At 40.8% G+C, this 19,153-nt stretch overlaps 1 protein-coding gene across 1 annotated transcript in view; it reads right to left on the bottom strand.

Moving 5' to 3' along the window:
- Positions 1-324: 324 nt before the first annotated feature.
- The window catches only part of hace1 (HECT domain and ankyrin repeat containing E3 ubiquitin protein ligase 1), a 45,863-nt gene continuing 27,034 nt past the window's right edge, over positions 325-19,153 (bottom strand). The window contains exons 16-24 of the mRNA XM_038712333.1: positions 15,901-15,998; positions 15,648-15,735; positions 15,398-15,547; positions 14,013-14,209; positions 9,262-9,393; positions 6,971-7,069; positions 5,905-5,975; positions 5,713-5,826; positions 325-3,459 (exon numbers count right to left, since the gene is read on the bottom strand). Coding sequence (XP_038568261.1) covers positions 3,357-3,459; positions 5,713-5,826; positions 5,905-5,975; positions 6,971-7,069; positions 9,262-9,393; positions 14,013-14,209; positions 15,398-15,547; positions 15,648-15,735; positions 15,901-15,998 — 1,052 coding nt within the window. The 3' untranslated portion in view covers positions 325-3,356. The remainder of the gene's footprint in view (positions 3,460-5,712; positions 5,827-5,904; positions 5,976-6,970; positions 7,070-9,261; positions 9,394-14,012; positions 14,210-15,397; positions 15,548-15,647; positions 15,736-15,900; positions 15,999-19,153) is intronic.

The following is a 19,153-nucleotide window of genomic DNA, read 5'->3' as shown; positions in this document are numbered from 1 at the left end:
AATAAACCAGAAAGGGGGGAAACCCCTTCATACTTTGTTGATAATTATTTGAGTGTTTTAAGCTAAAATTCTGGCTGCTTATTTCGACCAAAGCGGAGTTGCTGGCTGTTGAAACAGTGCACGTACCTCTTAATGTCTCTCTTACTGGCCCTGTGGTAGAAGTTTTCTGTACTGGTATCAAAATGGTTCAAAAAGCCATGTTAGGTTGGTTCGGTCTGCTGGTGCGACAGTAGGCTGCAGCTGGACTCGCTGCTTTTCCATCCCTGCACAAACAGGAGACACGTTTTCCTCTGCAGCTCGCTGGCATGACTACCAAATCACCTGCATGGTCAAAACAATTTTTATTGAATAAAATCTCAAAACACAACATATTTATGGTAAAATACATAATTTGATACTGAAGACAGTTCCATTTTTTTTTTCAATAAACATTACCAACAGTTTACAAAAAGCATTTCAGGCGAGGCATTCTGAATATGAAATATTGAATCAATTACTGTATATACACTTCTTTTATAAAAGGAAAGAAGGAAAACTTCCATCCCTTTTACAATAAAAACACATTGTCAGCATGCTTGTGTAGATAAAGTAATAATAATAATAATAAAAAATGTATTTAAAAGGATTCCTGCTTTGTCTTTTTTTGGCACTGCGAGCCGAACATTTGTCACGTAGATAATCTTGTATTGCTCACTGTAAAAGTCTACAAATACGAACAAAAAGGTTATAAACTAGATTGCCGTTCATTCATGAAGCACAAATATAGACGACAGCAGAAAAAGGCGCAGAATTTTACATAGTGAACCACATGACACATGCATTTTATGCTACAGCGATGGAGGGGCGTGTTCATGCAGCTATGTAGACAAAGGGGAAAAGAATCGATGTATTTAGTCTGCAGGTAGAAGAAATTATGAAGTGTTGGCAGTAGAGATACTGCCAACACTTCATGACAGCTAGAAGTCCAGTCTTAGATATTCTTACACATTACAACTGATTTCTGCTAATAAATGAATAAATGTTTGTCCTTGGCGTTTACTTATTTGGTCAAAACTGTACTGACCCAGAAGAAAAATATATAGTTTTACCTATTTTCCGGTAGTGATGGCACTCCTCATTTTGGTATTCACCGTCTATATCTAACCATTTAGCATAAATCACACATAGTGTGTCCATTTGTAGCCCAGCGAGGGCACAAAAAATAGTTTTCACTTCAACTCCATCAGCCCAACAGCCAGATTTGCTCTCCCAGAGTAACTGCTCAGGGGTCTCGTTTATAAACGGTGCGTACGTACAAAACAGGGCTGAAACGTGCAGACGCCACTTCCCAGGCAAAGGTTGTGATCTATAAAAAACAAACTTAACGGGAGAATGTGCGTCCCGTAAGTAAACTCTGAACCATGCGTACGCACTTAAAGAGAAAAGAGAAACGGTGACTCACATGGCAGAAGGATGAAACTGAAATGAAGAGGCCTACTGTTGTGTGAAATAAATCCAAATATTACCTCTGAGTATTGTAGGCTTAAAGCTGAATAAACAAACAGCCGTTTGATTGATTCTCCCTGAAGTCTGCAAAAACCCCACATAATTTAAGATCCTTTGCAGCAAAAAAGATCCAGATTTAGGATCATAAACACAAACTGAGATTCTGTTTCTGCAAAAGAACGCCTCAAATATGTTGGACAGTTTAATCAGGAATCATATTAATTAATACTTGCATGCAGTGCAATTCATTCTCAGAAATAAGGTGAGCAGGAGGAAAAGTTACATTTAAATTGTTTTCAGCGCGTCAGTCAAGCAAATAAGAGTGCAAAGTTTCATATTATCACATGTTGCCTTATCGAGCCAAACGCCGTGCGCCAGCGTGTGGATGTGATGCGCCGCTTGTAAAAACACATTATGGAAAATATAACACTATAGTATTAAAAGTTAGTTTTCTTTTAACTCATCAGCAGCCTCTTTAAGTGAGTGGACTGTTTGTGGAGCCTAAATAAATGTTTAAACACAAGCGGAATGCATTTGGTTTAATCTCTTTTCAAACGGGGGGGAATCCAGATTAGTACCTGGCTCATCCCGACTGTGTCCCCCCCTCCAGCCAGTGACGTCTCTACTCAGGATGGAGGCCCTTTCCTGCAGATCGGTTATAAAGGGGTGGAGCTCCGATGCCCTCTTTCCTCCGGTGCATAAGCGTTGCGTGAAAGTGCGTTTTTTTTACCCACCAAACGGTACATCGGCGTCATATTTTAGTTAAATTTCGTTTTGTAACTTCTCTGTCAGAATTTGCCTCCTTTTCTTCCTGCAGTCAGGACGTATTAATATTAATGAGCGGCGTTTCACTGACCATTTATAGGCAACTATGGGCGTTTGAAGGGTCGGACATGGAGCTCCCTCACATTTCAAGTTGATTGTGATTCATAAAGGGAACTTGCTTACAAGTGTGTGTACGCACGGTTTTACAAGTCTGAATAGTTTTTGACGAACGCCATTTTTGGCTTTTGGCCGCACGTACTTTTAGTGAGATTTCTACGCACAGTTTTATGAATGAGACCCCAGGTCATTTGTCATCACCACATCTTGAAACGATGAAAATCAGACAGCCAACAGTAGATTGACACCACAGTGAGTGTGGTTCAAAATAACTTGATGAAAAAGTGCAATGGGAATCAGTGCTAAATTTAGCAAGCTAGGCTAAGTAACTTCTACTACTAACTAGTTTTGAATGTTGTAAAGGGACAGCTTAAGTCACTAATGGTTGATACCCTTGTGGATCCTGACAGCAAGTGGTTTTGGTAATTCAGACTAGAGCTTCTGAGCCCAAAGACCGTAACGACTGGTAAAATTGTTAAAATGTAAACTGAGACAAAAACAAAGTTTAGATTTGTTCTATTATACCAGTTTTCTGGTATGTGAACCTGGGATATGGATGTCATGCAATTTCATTGATTGCATGTCTGAAACCGATCAACTCTTCACTGGTTCCTTACGGAAAGCTCCGTAAACAGAACTGATATTTGACATTCAGCAAACTTACGTGAATATGTTTTATTGTGATTATTATCCTGCGTTTTAACTAGAGGATTCATGTGAATGCTGGTTTTTCTTACATAAATGCATGAAAACTGTCAAATTTAAAGATATGAAATCCTTATTTGCATAAATTACTAGGTACCAGCTACAATTTCTAGCACAGGTATAAAAGGACATCCAGAACCTGTCGTGCCTCTCCAGCAGCTCATTAAGAAGAATCTAGATTTCCCTTCTTTGTCCAACAAAAGCAGCGCCTAACTACAACACGAGGAGGAGGGGGTGTTGCATGAGTCTGCAGACCCTCACAGCAGCAGGAACTGATATGATGTTTACGCCATGGTGTACCCGTAGCTCCCACAATGCAGTGCTACCAGCAGACGGTCTCTCAGGACGTCCTGGCTTGGGTATTCTGGGAGTTTCAGCATGTTGATACTGCAAAGAGGAGAAAAAAAAGGAAGAGGAGGTGGGGGACACTGTGGTCAATATGAATTAAACACAGTGCCGACAACACTGAAGAGACACGCTGCCTCCAGGGCTTAGTAATGTTTGTCAAATGTCCCTCACATATGGCTGAAGAGTGACTTGTACCGGGACTGTATGACCCTCGCCATTCCCACTCCGACACGGAGTGGACTCTGGTCAGAGTCGCCCTCACAGCCAAATCGATCTCCCCAACCCGCGTAGTGTTTAAATACAGCGGCCAACTTTCAGACGAACTACCCTCTCCCCCAGCGTAAATAGGATCTGACTTTACTCACGTCTGTAACATGTGGATCAAATAAACAACAGTTATATTAAGATTCAGCATTCATGGTGAGGAAAAGTGTTTTGAACTGAAAGCATTTGTCATTCACTTTGTTTGTTCATGAACCAAATTATTTTGGTTAGATTTCTTTAAGACTATGACTTTAGATATTTACGAAATATTTTATATTAATATCTGTATTTACGAAAAATAAATATTATATTCTTTTATGTGCGGTGATGGTGGCGCACAGATAAGATGCTTACCTATTTTTCTTATTTAAGAAATATAAGGCCTACATTCACATTTCAAAATAAATCAAACATTATATTGAAGCATTTGATAGTCTGAACAATTTAAAACAGTTAAAATGTAAAAAGACTTAACTATTTTTCTTTAATGTCTTTGTTGCTTGTTATTCTGTCGTTTAATGTCAGCTATTTAGTTTTGCATGAACATTTTCACAGTCACACGGAACTCACATTTGAAAGAAATCTCCCCCATCGTGCAGCAAAGGCCGTTGAGACACCTTCAATAAGCCGGCATCGGTGCTCACTCGGCATCTGAAGGTTTAACAACCCACTACCACTCCGCCCTCATTGCTTTCTGATGCCGCTAAATGTGGCGGAGCCTCCGCACGAACGGAGTGGAAGTCGGTAGGTAGAGGAAGTAGCAAGCAGTTTCGGAAAGGCCCCAGCACTGTTAGACATCCTTGCCAACACAGTAGGATGTATGGCCCTGAACCAGGGCTCTACGACCGTTTAAGTTGAGTCTGAGACAAGTTAGTCTCAGAACCTCAGACTGATATATATTTATACAAATTATTATTATTTTGATTGTTTGATATTTTAGTAATTGTTTTGTTTTTACATTTGATACTGACTTCTTTTTTTAAAATTTATTATTATTTATTTTTTAATTAATTAATTTTTTTTAAATGTTTTGTCTATTAACACACACACACACACACATTACTGTTTCATTTATTTATTTTAATTTTTTTATATATATTATTTTTTAACACACACACACACACACACACACACACACACACACACACACTGTTTTATGTATTTATTTAAATTTTTTATTTATTTTGTTTATTTTTTTAACACAAACATACGTTTGCTTTGATTGCTTTACGCTTTAATTACTTGTTTAATGAAATGTATGGGGTTGATTGTTCTTATGTAGTTTGTATGATGCTTTGGCAATATTGTTGTTACACATTCATGCCAATAAGGCTAAATGGAATTAAATTGAATTGACAAGTCCAACTTGGAGATCAAGTTACCGTAAGACTGAGTACCAAGAAACAAGACACTGTTCATTTCATATTCTACATACTGTTGTCTTAACGTGGTTCACCGTAACACCAAAGCAAACTACTTGGCAATAAAGCTCCTTCTGATTCTGATTAATGAGCTAGACTGAATTTAATGAGATTGTTGCATCACTTTCTAACAGTTATACTGCAGTAAGTAACATTACTGTAGCGAACGGTTCTTCCTCTGTGGTGTTGTCCTGCACCGTTACTTTGTATTATTGTATATTATGTGGGTCACGTAAGTTACAGCGAGACGGCGGAGAAGCTGTGTACCCGAGTACATGCAAAAACAGCAATAAATCCAAATTGAACGTTACAAAGCAAACAGTGGTAGATCCGTGCTAAAGTAACGTTAGCTTGCTGTCCTGCCTAGTATAAACATCTCGCTCCACATGTGCTTTGTACAGCTACATTCTTTCTTGCACACTTTAACATAACAACAGTAATTTCATTGAAAAACTGCCCCTTTAAAGTAGTAATGGTGGCAAAGGCACACCCAAGGCATACCATGGCAAATCAAGGATAATAGAATAAACATCTAAAACAAAGGACTCAAAACCAGACTCGCATTCAATAGGCTCGAAAAGAAGTCAAGAGACTGAGAAAAAATTACCAGGTACTAGAGGTAGGCAGAAGGTTGGAGGTGTATGGCACTGCAGCAATCGTGAACTTCTGTAAACCGCTGCCACCCATCAGGTAGGCAAAGCCACCGTGAGGAACCCTGGAACTGACAGAGGGGGATACTTTATTACAATGAACACTTTTTTCTATGTGAAGAACCAGAATGGAAATCCTGCAGACAAACCTTCCAGTGACAAACTGAAGTAGGAGAACCCGTTCCTCCTGGGTCAGACTCTTCACCACCTCCCAGAACCACTGCAAAAAATGCAGACTGATAAGCTGATGGCTAACAGGAAGAGAAACACAATCCGACAACCCAGAAGGTGATGCAGTTCTATTTGTCCACAAAGAAGTTATTGCAAAGTGGCACTTAGGCAGTTCTGCTTAACAGACATGGGCGCACACGGGAGAGGTTTGTTGTCAGGCATTTCTGCCGAATAGCTTTTCTAACACGTGGTTAACGTTGTGAAACGGTCGCAGTTTGGTTAAGTTTAGGAAAAGTTAAGTCAACAGTGAATTTTGTTTTCACATGGGTCTCGAACAGAGCATAAGTTCAATATTGTATCTTGTCCAATCTACACCGGGGTACAACTTTAAAAGATAAATGCAAACAGCTTTCCCGTTTTCATTTTATGTGGTCATAGAACGTGCATATGTATGGGAAAATGCTAATGTGTATAATTTTTACTCAAATAACACAGATGAATCCATCCATCCATCATCAACCGCTTATCCTGTATACAGGGCCGTGGGGGGCTGGAGCCAATCCAAGCTTACATCGGGCAAAAGGCGGGGTACACCCTGGACAGGTCGCCAATTAACCTAGCCTGCATGTCTTTGGATGGTGCGAGGAAGCCTGAGCACCCGGAGACATGGGGAGAACATGCAAACTCCACACAGAAAGGCCGGGATGACCAAGGTCGAACCCGTGACCTCCTTGCTGTGAGGGGACAGTGCACCACCGCGCCGCCCCCAAATAACACATATTTGGAATAAAATTTATATATATATATATAATAGTTTACATTATTTTTTAACACCTAAAGGCTTCCATATGCCTGCATTGCTTGGCAAATGTTGCTTTCCTTCATTTCTTTTCAAACAAAGCTATACATGCAATACGGCAACAACCTGTGAATAATGTTTGAGCAACCTAACTAACATCAAAGTCATTGGAAACCAAGATGATTCAAATGAAACATAATTATGTAGGATTAAGTCCATATCAGGCCGGTAGAAGAAGAGCTCACCTGGATGACGGACTCCTGGGGGTCGTAACCACTGGTATACTCAGTGTTCCTGCACCAATCCTGCACGTCAATCTCTGGCATCCCTGAAAGCAGGAGCTCCTGCACACACACACACACACACACAGCAAAGTTAGTAACAGCATAAATCCCATCAGTAAAGGGTTTTTACTGATGCTTGTGTTTAGACAATATTTAACACTTGATAACTTTGGCTTCTTTTGTCAAATGACAAAAAAAACTGAACATTGTTAGTTTGGCAGACAGTTAAACAGCTTTCTGTGTAAAACTAAATACACACAAGAAAAACACATCAAATCACACTGCGAATTACAAAAGCATATTCAGTCCACAGTACAACAGAAATAAACCTTAATAGCAGCATAACTCGGGAGCCCCCAGCTGAGCGCCGCTACGTTGGGAGTTTACCCCGGAGAAGGAGAGGATCCTCCCTATGCCTATTTGTTGTGGGGGGAACACTGAATGCTGTCGGTGTGATGCACTGAACAGCAGTTCTTCTGGAGACCCTGAATGGGGTCCTGCATGGGGCTCCAGTAGGGGACTCCATAGTTCTGCTGAGAGATTTCAACACACACGTGGGAAATGATGGAGAGACCTGGGGAGGCATGATTGGGGGGGGCGGGACAGCCTCCCTTCTGTGGTAGTCATGGGTTATTTATGACAAACACCATGTTCAAACATAAGGAACGTGGTACCAGAGCACCCTAGTCCAAAGGTCGATGATCGATTTTGTGATCATGTTGTCTGACCTGAGGCCGCATGTTTTACACACCAGGGTAAAGAGAGGAGCAGAGCCGTCAACCAATCACCATCTGGGGGAGAGTTGGGTCAGAGGGTGGGGGAAGACTCTGGACAGACCTGGTAAGCCCAAACGTGTACTGCAGGTGAACTGGGAACGTTTGGAGGAGGCCCCTGTCCAAAAGATCTTCAATTCACACCTCCGGCTGAGCTTTTCTGGCCTCCCAGTGGAGGTTGGGGGAATTGAATCTGAGGGGGCAATGTTCAAAGCTTCCATTGCTGAAGCTGCAGTACAGAGTGTGTCAAGGTCTTAGGTGCCTCAAGGGGCAGTAACTGTCGAACACCTTGGTGGACACCGGTGGTCCAGGAAGCTGTCCTGCTGAAGAAGGAGGCCCTCTGGGATTGTTTTATCCGGAAGGGCTGCAACCTCTGCCGTGAAAGAGGCAAAGCAGCGGGAGTTCAGAGAAGCCATGGAGAAGGACTTCTGGTTGACACCAAGGTGCTTCTGGAAAACAGTCCGCCCCTTCAGGAGGGGGAAATTGGGAACCATCCTATCCGTGTACAGCAAGGATGGGACACTGTTGACCTCCACTGAACTAGATCATGGGTACAACCTGCCGAAATGTTTTTTTTTAGGATGGTGTCTCGCTTCTCCCTTAGGGTGAGAATCTCAGTCATCAACGAGGAACTTGGAGTAGAGGCGCCGCTCCTTTGCGTCGAATGGAGCCAGTGAAGTTGCTTCAGGCATATGGATGCCCCCAGGGTGCCTCCCTAGGGGGGTGTTCCAGGCAAGTCCAGCTGAGAGGAGGTCTCAGGGAAGACCCAGGGGTAGGTGGAGAGATTATATTTCCACACTGGCTTGGGAATGCCTCTTGATCTCCGGTCAGAGCTAGATCGGGAAAGGGAGGTTTGGGGCCCCCTGCTGGAGCTGCTGCCCCCTGCGACCCAAACCTTGATGAGCAGCTGGAGATGGATGGATGGATGGAAGTCTATCAGAGCAATCTGGGTGATCTTCAGCCACTCTGAAATCGCCCGAATGGGTCAGTACTCCACAGAATATGACTTGACGCGGCAGCTGATTAGACTATTATATTCAGAGGCAGGACAAACACAATCCAGGGTGGGATAGTGATCCTGCTACACTACCGATCCTCACAAGCATGAGGACATGAAATCTGCAGACACACACAGAAAAAAAAAAACTCTGTTGGAGAAAAGAGAGGGGCTTCAAGTTGACCTCACCGTTGAACCCTCACCCCACCCAGACATAATTGCATAATCAATCCCTGCATCAGAGCTGGAGGCAGAGGGAAACCAGGAGAAATACTGTAAATAAGAAACTGTTCTTAGTTAACTTGCTAAAACAAAGGTGGCTTCAGACCCCCGCGACCCTGTACGCAGGATAAGTGGTTGACGATAGATGGATGGTAAAACAAAGGTATAATAAAAAACAATAAAAGAATTCCTACTGTAAAGATGACGGATGTGAGTAGGAGGAAAGGAAGGGTAAGCCAGGTCGTAAGAGAACTACTGACCAATTCATATTCGTCAAAAAGCTGGATGAGCGAGGGGGGGATGAAGGTGTGGAATCCTTGCAGAAAGGCATTTATCTGAGGCTGGATGGCTCGTGTCATCCTCAGCTCCGTCACCAGCTGGACGTACTCGGCCTGAGAGAGGACACACACAGATCAAATTCATCGAGAAATACTGACAAGATAAAGAGACAGAGCTCAAACATAGTTACATTCCCAAAGGGGGCTTGAAATCGCTCAGATATTTTTAGGGGTCCTGTAGCTTTATTGTTTATTTGTTCCAATTATAAGGGGCCCAATACCGAGGGGGCTGGGGGCCATGCATGCAAGGCAATGTGGCTCTCAGTACCAGCTTTGCAGGAAACACTATTGAAATCGCCAATTTCAATATAATCAGTTCCTGCAGGTTACAGTCAAAACAGGAAGTGGTGTCATGTCTCCATTTGTCATAGTTATAAAGGAAATTCTTGTACTCATACAACGGAAGTGACGTCTTCGCTCCAGATAGGACGGTCAAAACTTGGGTCAGTAGTTTCCCATGTCACTCTGAGGCACTTCGCAAAATATGGCATCAATCAGCCACTAGGTTGAACAGCCTGTTCTGTGGCACGGACGGACTGGAGGTGGTTATTGTTCCTGAATGTCTCCTCAGATGGTGACAGCTGGTCCTGGTCCCTGGATGTCTCCGGGGCATGGAGAGCCTTCTCACTAGGGCTAAGAGGGAAATCTCTCCATGAATCTATCCTTTTCACTGGCAGGTTCTCTTCAACGTGCGTCGAAGTGCAAGCAGGATTTAGATTCCGACATAGAGTAAACCTACTGTATGTCTGAGTCCTGCTGGGATATCAGTTTGTTAATCAGGACTATCTAAAGTTACCGCTTTTATGCGCCGTCGCCACATTTAAGAGTAGGCCTAAGACTTTCCTCTTTGATAGTAAGTCGGTAACACTTAATAATAAGTACACACTATGAAGCATTAGTTAAGTATTAGTAAATACGAGATTCATCATTTATAAAGCATTGTTCCAACATTAATACACATCAACAAGTAATTTACAATGTTAGTTATACATTTTTTATTCATTATTTTCTAGTATAAGTAGATTTTTAATGAATCATCAAAGCATTGTTCTTACGTTAATTCACATTAATAAGTCATTTATAAACATTATTCATGTTGTATTATTTATTAATAAGCTCATATATAAGATGCTTAATAATTTTATTTTCAGAATTTATACATGATCGGTTCACTATTTATAAATGTATAAAGTATTATTTTAATGACAAACCATTTAAATATGAGTTGTTAATGGTTCATAAGATCATTTGGAAAGTGTAAAAAAATTATTACATAGCTGCCTGTTTTTTGATACTTTCCCGAGAAAGAATGTAAACAATCTCATTTTCTCATCTCTCTTTTAAATCTACTAATGGCAAAGTCCAAAGGATGCTACTAAGACTACCTGGAAAGTCGCCCCAGCTAACGTTACTGGTGGCGTGGAAAAGCCTCACCGTTACAGGCCAGGTACCGTATCTCTGAGACAGATCACCTATCACTACCAGCTCGACAATAATGTGCTTATGATTGTATTTCACACTTTATATATGATGTGTTCACCATTTATAAATAAAGTATTATTTATTTATATATTACAATATTTACAAAGTTTAACAAAATTATTAATGATCCATTTAGATGTACATGCATGTGTTTATTTAGACATGTAGGCCTAGTAATAGTGAGTGTATATTTTTCCTCTAAAGTAAGGACAGCAAGCCATAAAAAAAATTACAAATGAGATTGAAAAAGTTTCAGTTAGGATTTTTAAGTCTCAGCTTTTTAACACCTAAACACCCCTTTAGTTTTTGGACATGTACGTCCGGTTAGACTTTCAAAATAAAACTAGTGAATAACATTTTGAAACGCTACTTACTTGTGTTCCATACGTTGCGTATGAAACACAAGTGTGAAAAAACTCAATATAATACTGACTCCGACACGCCCTCAGAAACAGCGAGCTGCAGCACACAGCTCTCCTCTCCCTTCCAAACACTAGCTGCCCTCCAGGCAGTCAGTGGACATAAAGTTGTTCCTGTGATGTAGAGACAGAGCTCAGCTAAAACTTTATGGATACAGATTAATAACTCACCGCTCTGAAACTCTCGCTCCAGTCCATGTTGCCAAGCCGGTCGGCAACACGTACGGCTGAACCCGAGCCGTTTACCGGCTTCTCGCCGACCCGCCCTTCTCTGGTTCTGATTGGCTAGTAGTCCTTAACTAGGAACTGAGCATGTGCAACTCCCAACAAAGATCATTTAGAGACAAGATGTATCACTCCATAGCTAAAACGAAGCCTTCAACACAGGCTGAAAAGAGGAGCACTGAATGAAGCAAGTAGCTGCTTTCCCTCCCGACTCTCCACGGCGGAAACCATTAAAACACGTAAAACCCTCATTTAAATATTGCCACCTCCATCGTGTTTTCTCCTGTTGTCATCTACACAATAATTCTTCTTACTCTTTATTCAGGATGTTAGTAAATCCGGCCCTTAGACCGCAGAATGTAACATTACTGTAGTGAATGGGTCTCCCACTGTGGTGTTGTCCTGCGCCGTTATGTTGCATTGATGTATATTATGTAGGTCACTTAAGTTATAGCGACAGAGACGGGTGAAGCAGTTGTGTATCTGAGTATCAGTAAATTGACAAATCTCAATTGAACGTTATAAAGCAAACAGCGACAGGTTTGTGCTAAAGAAGCTGGCTGCCCCTGCCTTCATCACTATAGGCTAGTGTAAACAAATTGCTCCACATTTGCATTGTACCGTTACATCATATCTTGCAGGCTAAAAAAAAACCATTTCACCTCAAATTGTTTTTCACTAGCGACCAAGCTATATACACACTCATATGTGTTATGTGCATTTCCCCCTTTGCCGTGGTGCCCGACACTAGACGTCTTTAGCAAGCAGTCGGCTATAAGGTATACAGTGAATTATAAAAAAATATATTCCACAGATTCAACATGAATTTAGTCTTATTTTCTTTGGTGTCACATAGCCGACAAATGCAGCGATGATTGCTGGGTAATATGTAAATGAATGCCCAAGATTCTATTTGATCATGTCACAAGACGACAAGACTCCAGAAAACTTTATAAGTGCTTTTTCTGTGGATTTGGTGCGGCTTTGTCGTGATTCGGGAGGTTATGGTACTGAAATTGCCAGAAAAAATCTGCATGATTTCAGCACAGAGGACTCCTCCTGCACTCAGCTGTTTGTAGGGACGTTTCAGGATTGTGACAGTGACAGCACCGGCCACGCTCTGTATAACTTTCTCTTTGACTTCTGTACTTTGCAAATACAAAAGTCTAGGTGACACAGTCCGATTCTAAAATCCATCACATGATGGTGTTTTGCTTTAGACTGCAGTGTCCAGGAGAGAGAGACGCACACAAAGAGAACTTATTATTACTCTTGAATTTAATATGTTAATATGGAAATAAATCAATTTAAGGAGCTTTAAATGAGGTATTTACTGCATCTAATCTTATCAGTTGTTAAACCGTGGCACAACGAGGAAACAAGGCACAGAAATTTGCCAATATAGGGTTCCCTTCTAGACACGAACGCAGTGTGCGTACGTGTGCTTTGTAACGGTGTAGCCCAAGGGCCCTTCATAACAGCCTGCACTGGGGCCCATTGTTAGTACCTTACACCGCTGGTCGCGTTAGCTGGTGAAGTAATGTGGAAAGCCATACAGCAAAGTTATGGTATTTTGCACCGGGTAAAGTAACAGCTCAGCTAACATTATCTAACTAGAGCTAACTAAAACACAAAATCACAAAATATTTCAGATGCTTTGCTGTAATGTTGGATGAAAGCCAACTCTGGGTCGGTTTTGTCAGTTTCAAAACAAAGCGGACATGTCTTCATGACTCAAGCCTTTCTAATGTTGACAGTGTGGTGTCCGAACAATAATGCTGCGATGATGTGTTGAGAAGAAATCCGCTTGACACTGTTCTTGATCATAAAAGTTTATGCTTATGTGCTGGGAGCCGGTTGCTTTTGGTCCTAGGGGACTTGATGTCGTTAGCCGCAGTGTTGCTGCTGTGTGTATGGTGCAGATTTCTGTTTGGTTGCAACCTACAGTATCACACGCTGGTGCACATGTCATTTTATTTGCGTCTGAGGTGTCTGCAGCTGTCTATATCATCCCTGTGAATTTCACTTTTTTTATTTTTATGGTCTAGGTTTTAGTATTTAGGTTTTAGTACTTTAACCAACGGAAGATAAAAAATCTGAGCAATTTCAATACGGTTCCCTGCATCATGAACCCCTAAAAATGCCATGTTGTGGGTTTACAGGAGGTTCCCAGGCAACCGCTTCTTTTTATTTTTTACAATCTGTGAGTGATAGATGCACAGGAAGACCATGGTAATAGAGATTTCATGCATAGTCAATTCCATCAGTTGTATCCAGGCCATTCATAACATTTTCTAACAATATACATTTCTGTCCTATTTCAGTTCTTTTTAAAAGGCATCAAGAAATCAAGAATTAGTGTCAATTTAATATTATATTTAAATTATATTTTTTCCTCAAGGAAACTTTATTAACTAAAACATTAATTAAGGATTTATTAGAAAAACATAAAGTAATACCACCTAGCACCGAGCTTTTTCCTTCACCAACCAAACAAGATATGTCGACACTGTGTGAAAGCGTCCCTCTGACTCTGCAGGGACTGACCTTGTTGTCTTGGGTGACCAGGATGCTGGTCCCTCCAGGTTTGAGCGGCACTTCCTCCATCGCCCCGAACACGTCAGTCTCTACAGAGAAGGTGAGCTCCAGACCCAGATCACTGATGTCGTTGTCCAGGATCCACTGCAGATTTTTTGCATACTCTGGATCAATGGAGGACACGTCCTGGTAGTTCACTGGGATACCTGGAAAACACACAAGTCATGATCATTGTATTTTACTAAACCTGAAGGAAGTCAGATTCATAATGCTTTAAAAATGTCACCCAATAATATTAATCTGTATATAGCAAAGCTGATAGTGGTAAAGGATTATATATATATTATTTCAAACAAAATGTTAACATACTTTCTAACATTTCCATTTATTCTTAATGTTTGGATGGAAAACGTAATTATTATATATATAAATTATATTATAAAAAATACATAAAAACAAATATTTTACATCATGATAATGATAATTCTACAATGCGTGGTGACATACTTGTCTGGAATTTCATCAAGGGTTACTATCAGGTCTCCAATAATGTGTAACCAACAAAAATGATCAATCTTATCCAACCTTGAACGCTTTCGAACCCTAGACGGTTTTCTCTCCAAGGCTTAAAGTCACTACACATCTAAACTAGATATTTACATTACTCAATAAAAAATGAATGGAACACTTGAATCACACATCAGATCTCAATGAACAAAATGGTTAAAAGTTCAAAATCTTTACATTGTATAACTTCATCTCTGCAACTCATAACGGGACGTGGGGGTCGGATATCCTCCCAGTCCTGGATCAGGGCGGCGTAAGATCTAACAAGGGCTCTGAGGATTTCATCCCAGGACCTAAGAGCAGTCAGGTTGGCTGGCAAGAGGAGATCTGTGCGACCCTCCAAGCATATGCCTCCCCATACCATCACCAACCCACCGCAAAACTGGACATGACAGGACATTTTCAGCCTTAGTAATGTACGCAAAATTGCTCTCTTATTTCCATTTTGGATAATGATTCCCTGAAGCTTTGGTTGATGCAAACTGGAAATATAATGTGGACATGGATGCAGTGAAAGTCATGCTGACTTATACCAGAAGTTCCTGTGTGCACTGTACCAAACAGACAACAATCACCTGGATTACTTATTATTATTATTAGCTTTATGATCATGAGGCAAGATCTGAAGTTATACGGAGGAAAGAGTAAATAACATTTGTTCCAGCCGTGTTTGAATGATACATGTGTTCCAGTTTGACTGAATTTAAGTGATTTTTTAAATAATCTGCTTCAAGCAAATTTAAAGGGTGAAATGTGGATGACTCCACGCATTATCAACTAACACACTGGTCTGGCCCTCATCTACACATGTGCCTGTGTTCTTTTACCCAGTATGTGTTTGTAGAAGGAGCGAGTGAAGTAGATGTTGACCAGCTGTCGGTGGTACAGAGCCAGACCCAGGATCTGTCCTGCGAACCGGAAGTAGTTCAGGTGGTCTGGATTCACAGAGGAGTTACTGTTGGGCTGAAAAGTGGTGCCTGTAGATTACACACACACACAAACACACACCTTCATTCTCCATGAGACATTTCTGCTTGTCACACTAAATGTTATCACAGTAAGGAAAATGTCATGTACCATCAGCTGACTGAGTGAACAGAGCATAGTCTGGGTTGATTATCTCATTGGACAGGATGTCAAACCACTCCCGAACTACACCCTGGCCCTGAAACACACAGAAAATTTAACACAAACCACAACACAGCTCACTACTTTGAGCCATGTGACATGGAGTACTGCTGATATATCAGCCGGCAGCTGAAACCAGGCAACAGAAAAGGGCTTTTATTATGGAGAACTCATGCAGAGTCATATGAATTTAGAAACCCACCATCCCCTCCTCGCCATGGAAGCGAACAGCGATGCCCTGTTTGAGTTTCTCATTGGTGGACTTGGAAACCATCTCACAGCTACTCCTGAATATGGAGTCTGTTAGTGAGATATAAAAACAGAATTAGGTTACTCTATAACAAAACTTTAAGTAGAAATAAATGGGGAAATCCGATGAGAAATACAGTGGTCAGGTTTAAAACTATTTTTTTTGTTGTTGTTATAGACAGGATTAATGGATGGAAATAATTTGTGGGAACAATGGAAAACAATGCTTGGTGCCCTAATAAGGAATGTTATTTAACACTTTCTTAATTACTATACTTTTTATACTAATCTTGACTCACAAGATTTCTATATTTATCTTTTGAATGACGAATGTGTGTGATTAAGGTTTTTGCTATTCCCAAGCTATTGTGTTTTAGTTACAATCCTCAAGATTGTCATTATAGCATCTTTCAGCAATAGCCTTCCAATGTATTTGTGTTCTATTATTGCCTGTCTATTTATTAGTCTTCATTATTACTGGCTGAGTCTGGCTTTCTTGCGTGGGATTCAAATTGTGTGCCCACACATTGGGGTTTCACAGGAAATGATGCATACATGTAATGACGTACTGAACATGATGCAGAAGACAACAGTTGGAGAACATTTCAGGAAATGCAGAACACAACAGTTGGAGCTGCATATTTCACAGTAGATGCTTAAGACATATTTACTGGCCCAAATGGTCAATGTCATTTTCAACAGAACTCAGGAATCTGTTATATTAAGTTATTATTCTTAAGATATTAAGCATTTGCCGTAAACATCTTTGAGACAGGTGTCGGCAAATCAACCAGGACTGAGATCTGACGAATTAAAACATTGTTTAGACCAACATAAGAGCCCGTTCTCATCTCAGGGCGCCCAATATCGACCCTTTCAGAAAAAGTGACAAAGCATAGTTTTTGACACGTCTGTGGGAGATGCTCCCGGATGCATCTGTATGAGACACTCTGGGGCGTCCAGCTAGCTAGCTATGTTCGTGTTAAAGGTGTTGACAGCCCCCCGAAGCCCGCTACCCTTACCATAACTATCAGAAATGTTTGTGCCTAAACCTAAGTCAATGACTTTATTCATGTCGACTCTTTTGTGTCGCTGAGATGAGAACGCGTTGAACATTAGCACTACATAAAAAGTGCAGCCACCTCATTCATTTCCATCAGACCACTGTATTGGTACTTTTTCCCGGGCTCAAAATAAGGCAGAGGTGTTACCAACCTGATTCAACCTGCTCAATCAACCACTTTACAAGCAACGTATTTTAAAGAGGCGGTATTATGCTCATTTTCAGGTTACAAATCATATTTAGGGGTTGTACCAAAACAGGTTTACATGGTTTAATTTTCAAAAAACACCATATTTTTTGTCATACTGCACATTGCTGCAGCTCCTCTTTTCACCCTGTGTTGAAGGCTTCGTTTTAGCTATGGAGTGATACATCTTGTCTCTAAATGATCTTTTTTGGGAGTTGCACATGCTCAGTTCCTAGTTAAGGACTACTAGCCAATCAGAAGCAGAGAAGGGCGGGTCAGCGAGAAGCCGGTAAACAGCTCGGGTTCAGCCGTACTGTTGCCGACCAGCTTGGCAACATGGACTGGAGCGAGAGTTTCAGAGCGGTGAGTTATTAATCTGTATCCATAAAGTTTTAACTGAGCTCTGTCTCTACATCACAGGAACAACTTTCTGTCCACTGACTGCCTGGAGGGTAGCTAGTGTTTGGAAGGGAGAGGAGAGCTGTGTGCTGCAGCTCGCCGTTTCTGAGGGCGTGTCAGAGTAGCCGCTTGGCTGTGACGTCACAGGGATGAAAGGGAAGCGGCTGGACTGCAAACGAGCTGTTTTCAGGAAGTTCAGAGCAGAGTTTTCTGTGGGAGATTGGAACTCCCTTTGTGCTGAACTTTGGGCTTTTGACTTTGCAAACCTGTTACATGCACAAAAAAAGATATAACTCAATAAAGGAGAAGGGAAAAAGCCAAAAACCATAATACCACCTCTTTAAAAGTCCTCATAATGGTATGATTGAAGAAAATTCCAGTTGTCACATTTATGCATATTTTATAAAATAAACCCAAAAAGGTGCCCTGTTCAACATACAATCAAATACAACAAATACTAGTGTTAATTTACACAGTTAACAAACAAGCAAGTTTCAAATCAAATCAATCATCAGCTCTTGTTTTCATGTAAGGTTCAGGATTAAGGTCCTCTAGCAGTGTAGCTGATGTAAAATCCTGGATACTATATGTTCATCTGCAGTTTTCTATAGTGTCCCAGTAATATCTGTATCTGTATCTTCCTGATGTATGTCCTATGACATTACGCTATGTTGAGCTATGTTTGAGACAGACTGTATTAAAGAAGTGGACATCACCGTGACGTCACCCGTTGGTTTGTGGACTGCTGTTTTGAATCCCTGAGTCCACCATGTTGATTTTTTGCAACTAGCGGCATAGGACGTGACCATATTTGGACGAGACAATGGTGCTAGCAAGCTTGGTTAGCTAGCTGCAGCTGTAATTCACTTTAACTGTGATTTTAACCGGGATGCTAATCTTGGCTAGCTAAAAACAGGCTTAAAACAAAACATACTTACCGGGAAAATTAACAGCCGACTCCTAGTAAGCTTGTTCAACAGCGCTGGTTAAATTTACACAGTGCCGTGGACATTAGTCACTCTAGCCTGATCACAGTGTAGTACCTAAAGCATACGATGCTTTATCGTCCATTTTCCTCTAAATAGGACCATAATTTACTAAATGAACATCGTGCTGTATTGAAGACTTGAAACTATCACATGAGACCACAAATCCATCAGGAAAGTGTTAAATGAGGGAATACATCAGATGAGAAGTAGCCTCATTTTAACATTATTTCTAATGGAACCAGACTTCTTTTTGTTTTTTTACGGGCTGATCCTGATTATTAGCAACCATTTAGACAAATAACCGATATTTGGAACCGATATACATTTGCTGTAAAATCTTGGTGTCAAAATTTAAAATTAACACAAAACATTGTTGAAATTAACAAAATTAACTCTTATTGGTTTTTCATTACTACAGAATTGCCTTTAAAAAATATTTAATGAAAAAAAAAGCATAAATTCAGAACAGTAATCAAATTTTATATTTTATAATAACAGTTTTCAGAGCAGGGACAAACGTTTACAGCAGCAAAGTCACAATATAAAATCAGTATCTCACTTCAAACAA

The sequence above is a fragment of the Micropterus salmoides genome, unplaced genomic scaffold (assembly GCF_014851395.1).
Source record: "Micropterus salmoides isolate LMB-PRFRI ecotype aquatic unplaced genomic scaffold, ASM1485139v1 Ms_hic_scaffold_11, whole genome shotgun sequence".
NCBI lineage: Eukaryota > Metazoa > Chordata > Actinopteri > Centrarchiformes > Centrarchidae > Micropterus > Micropterus salmoides.
Note: the sequence above shows the minus strand (reverse complement) of the source record. Positions and strands in the feature narration are given on the sequence as shown.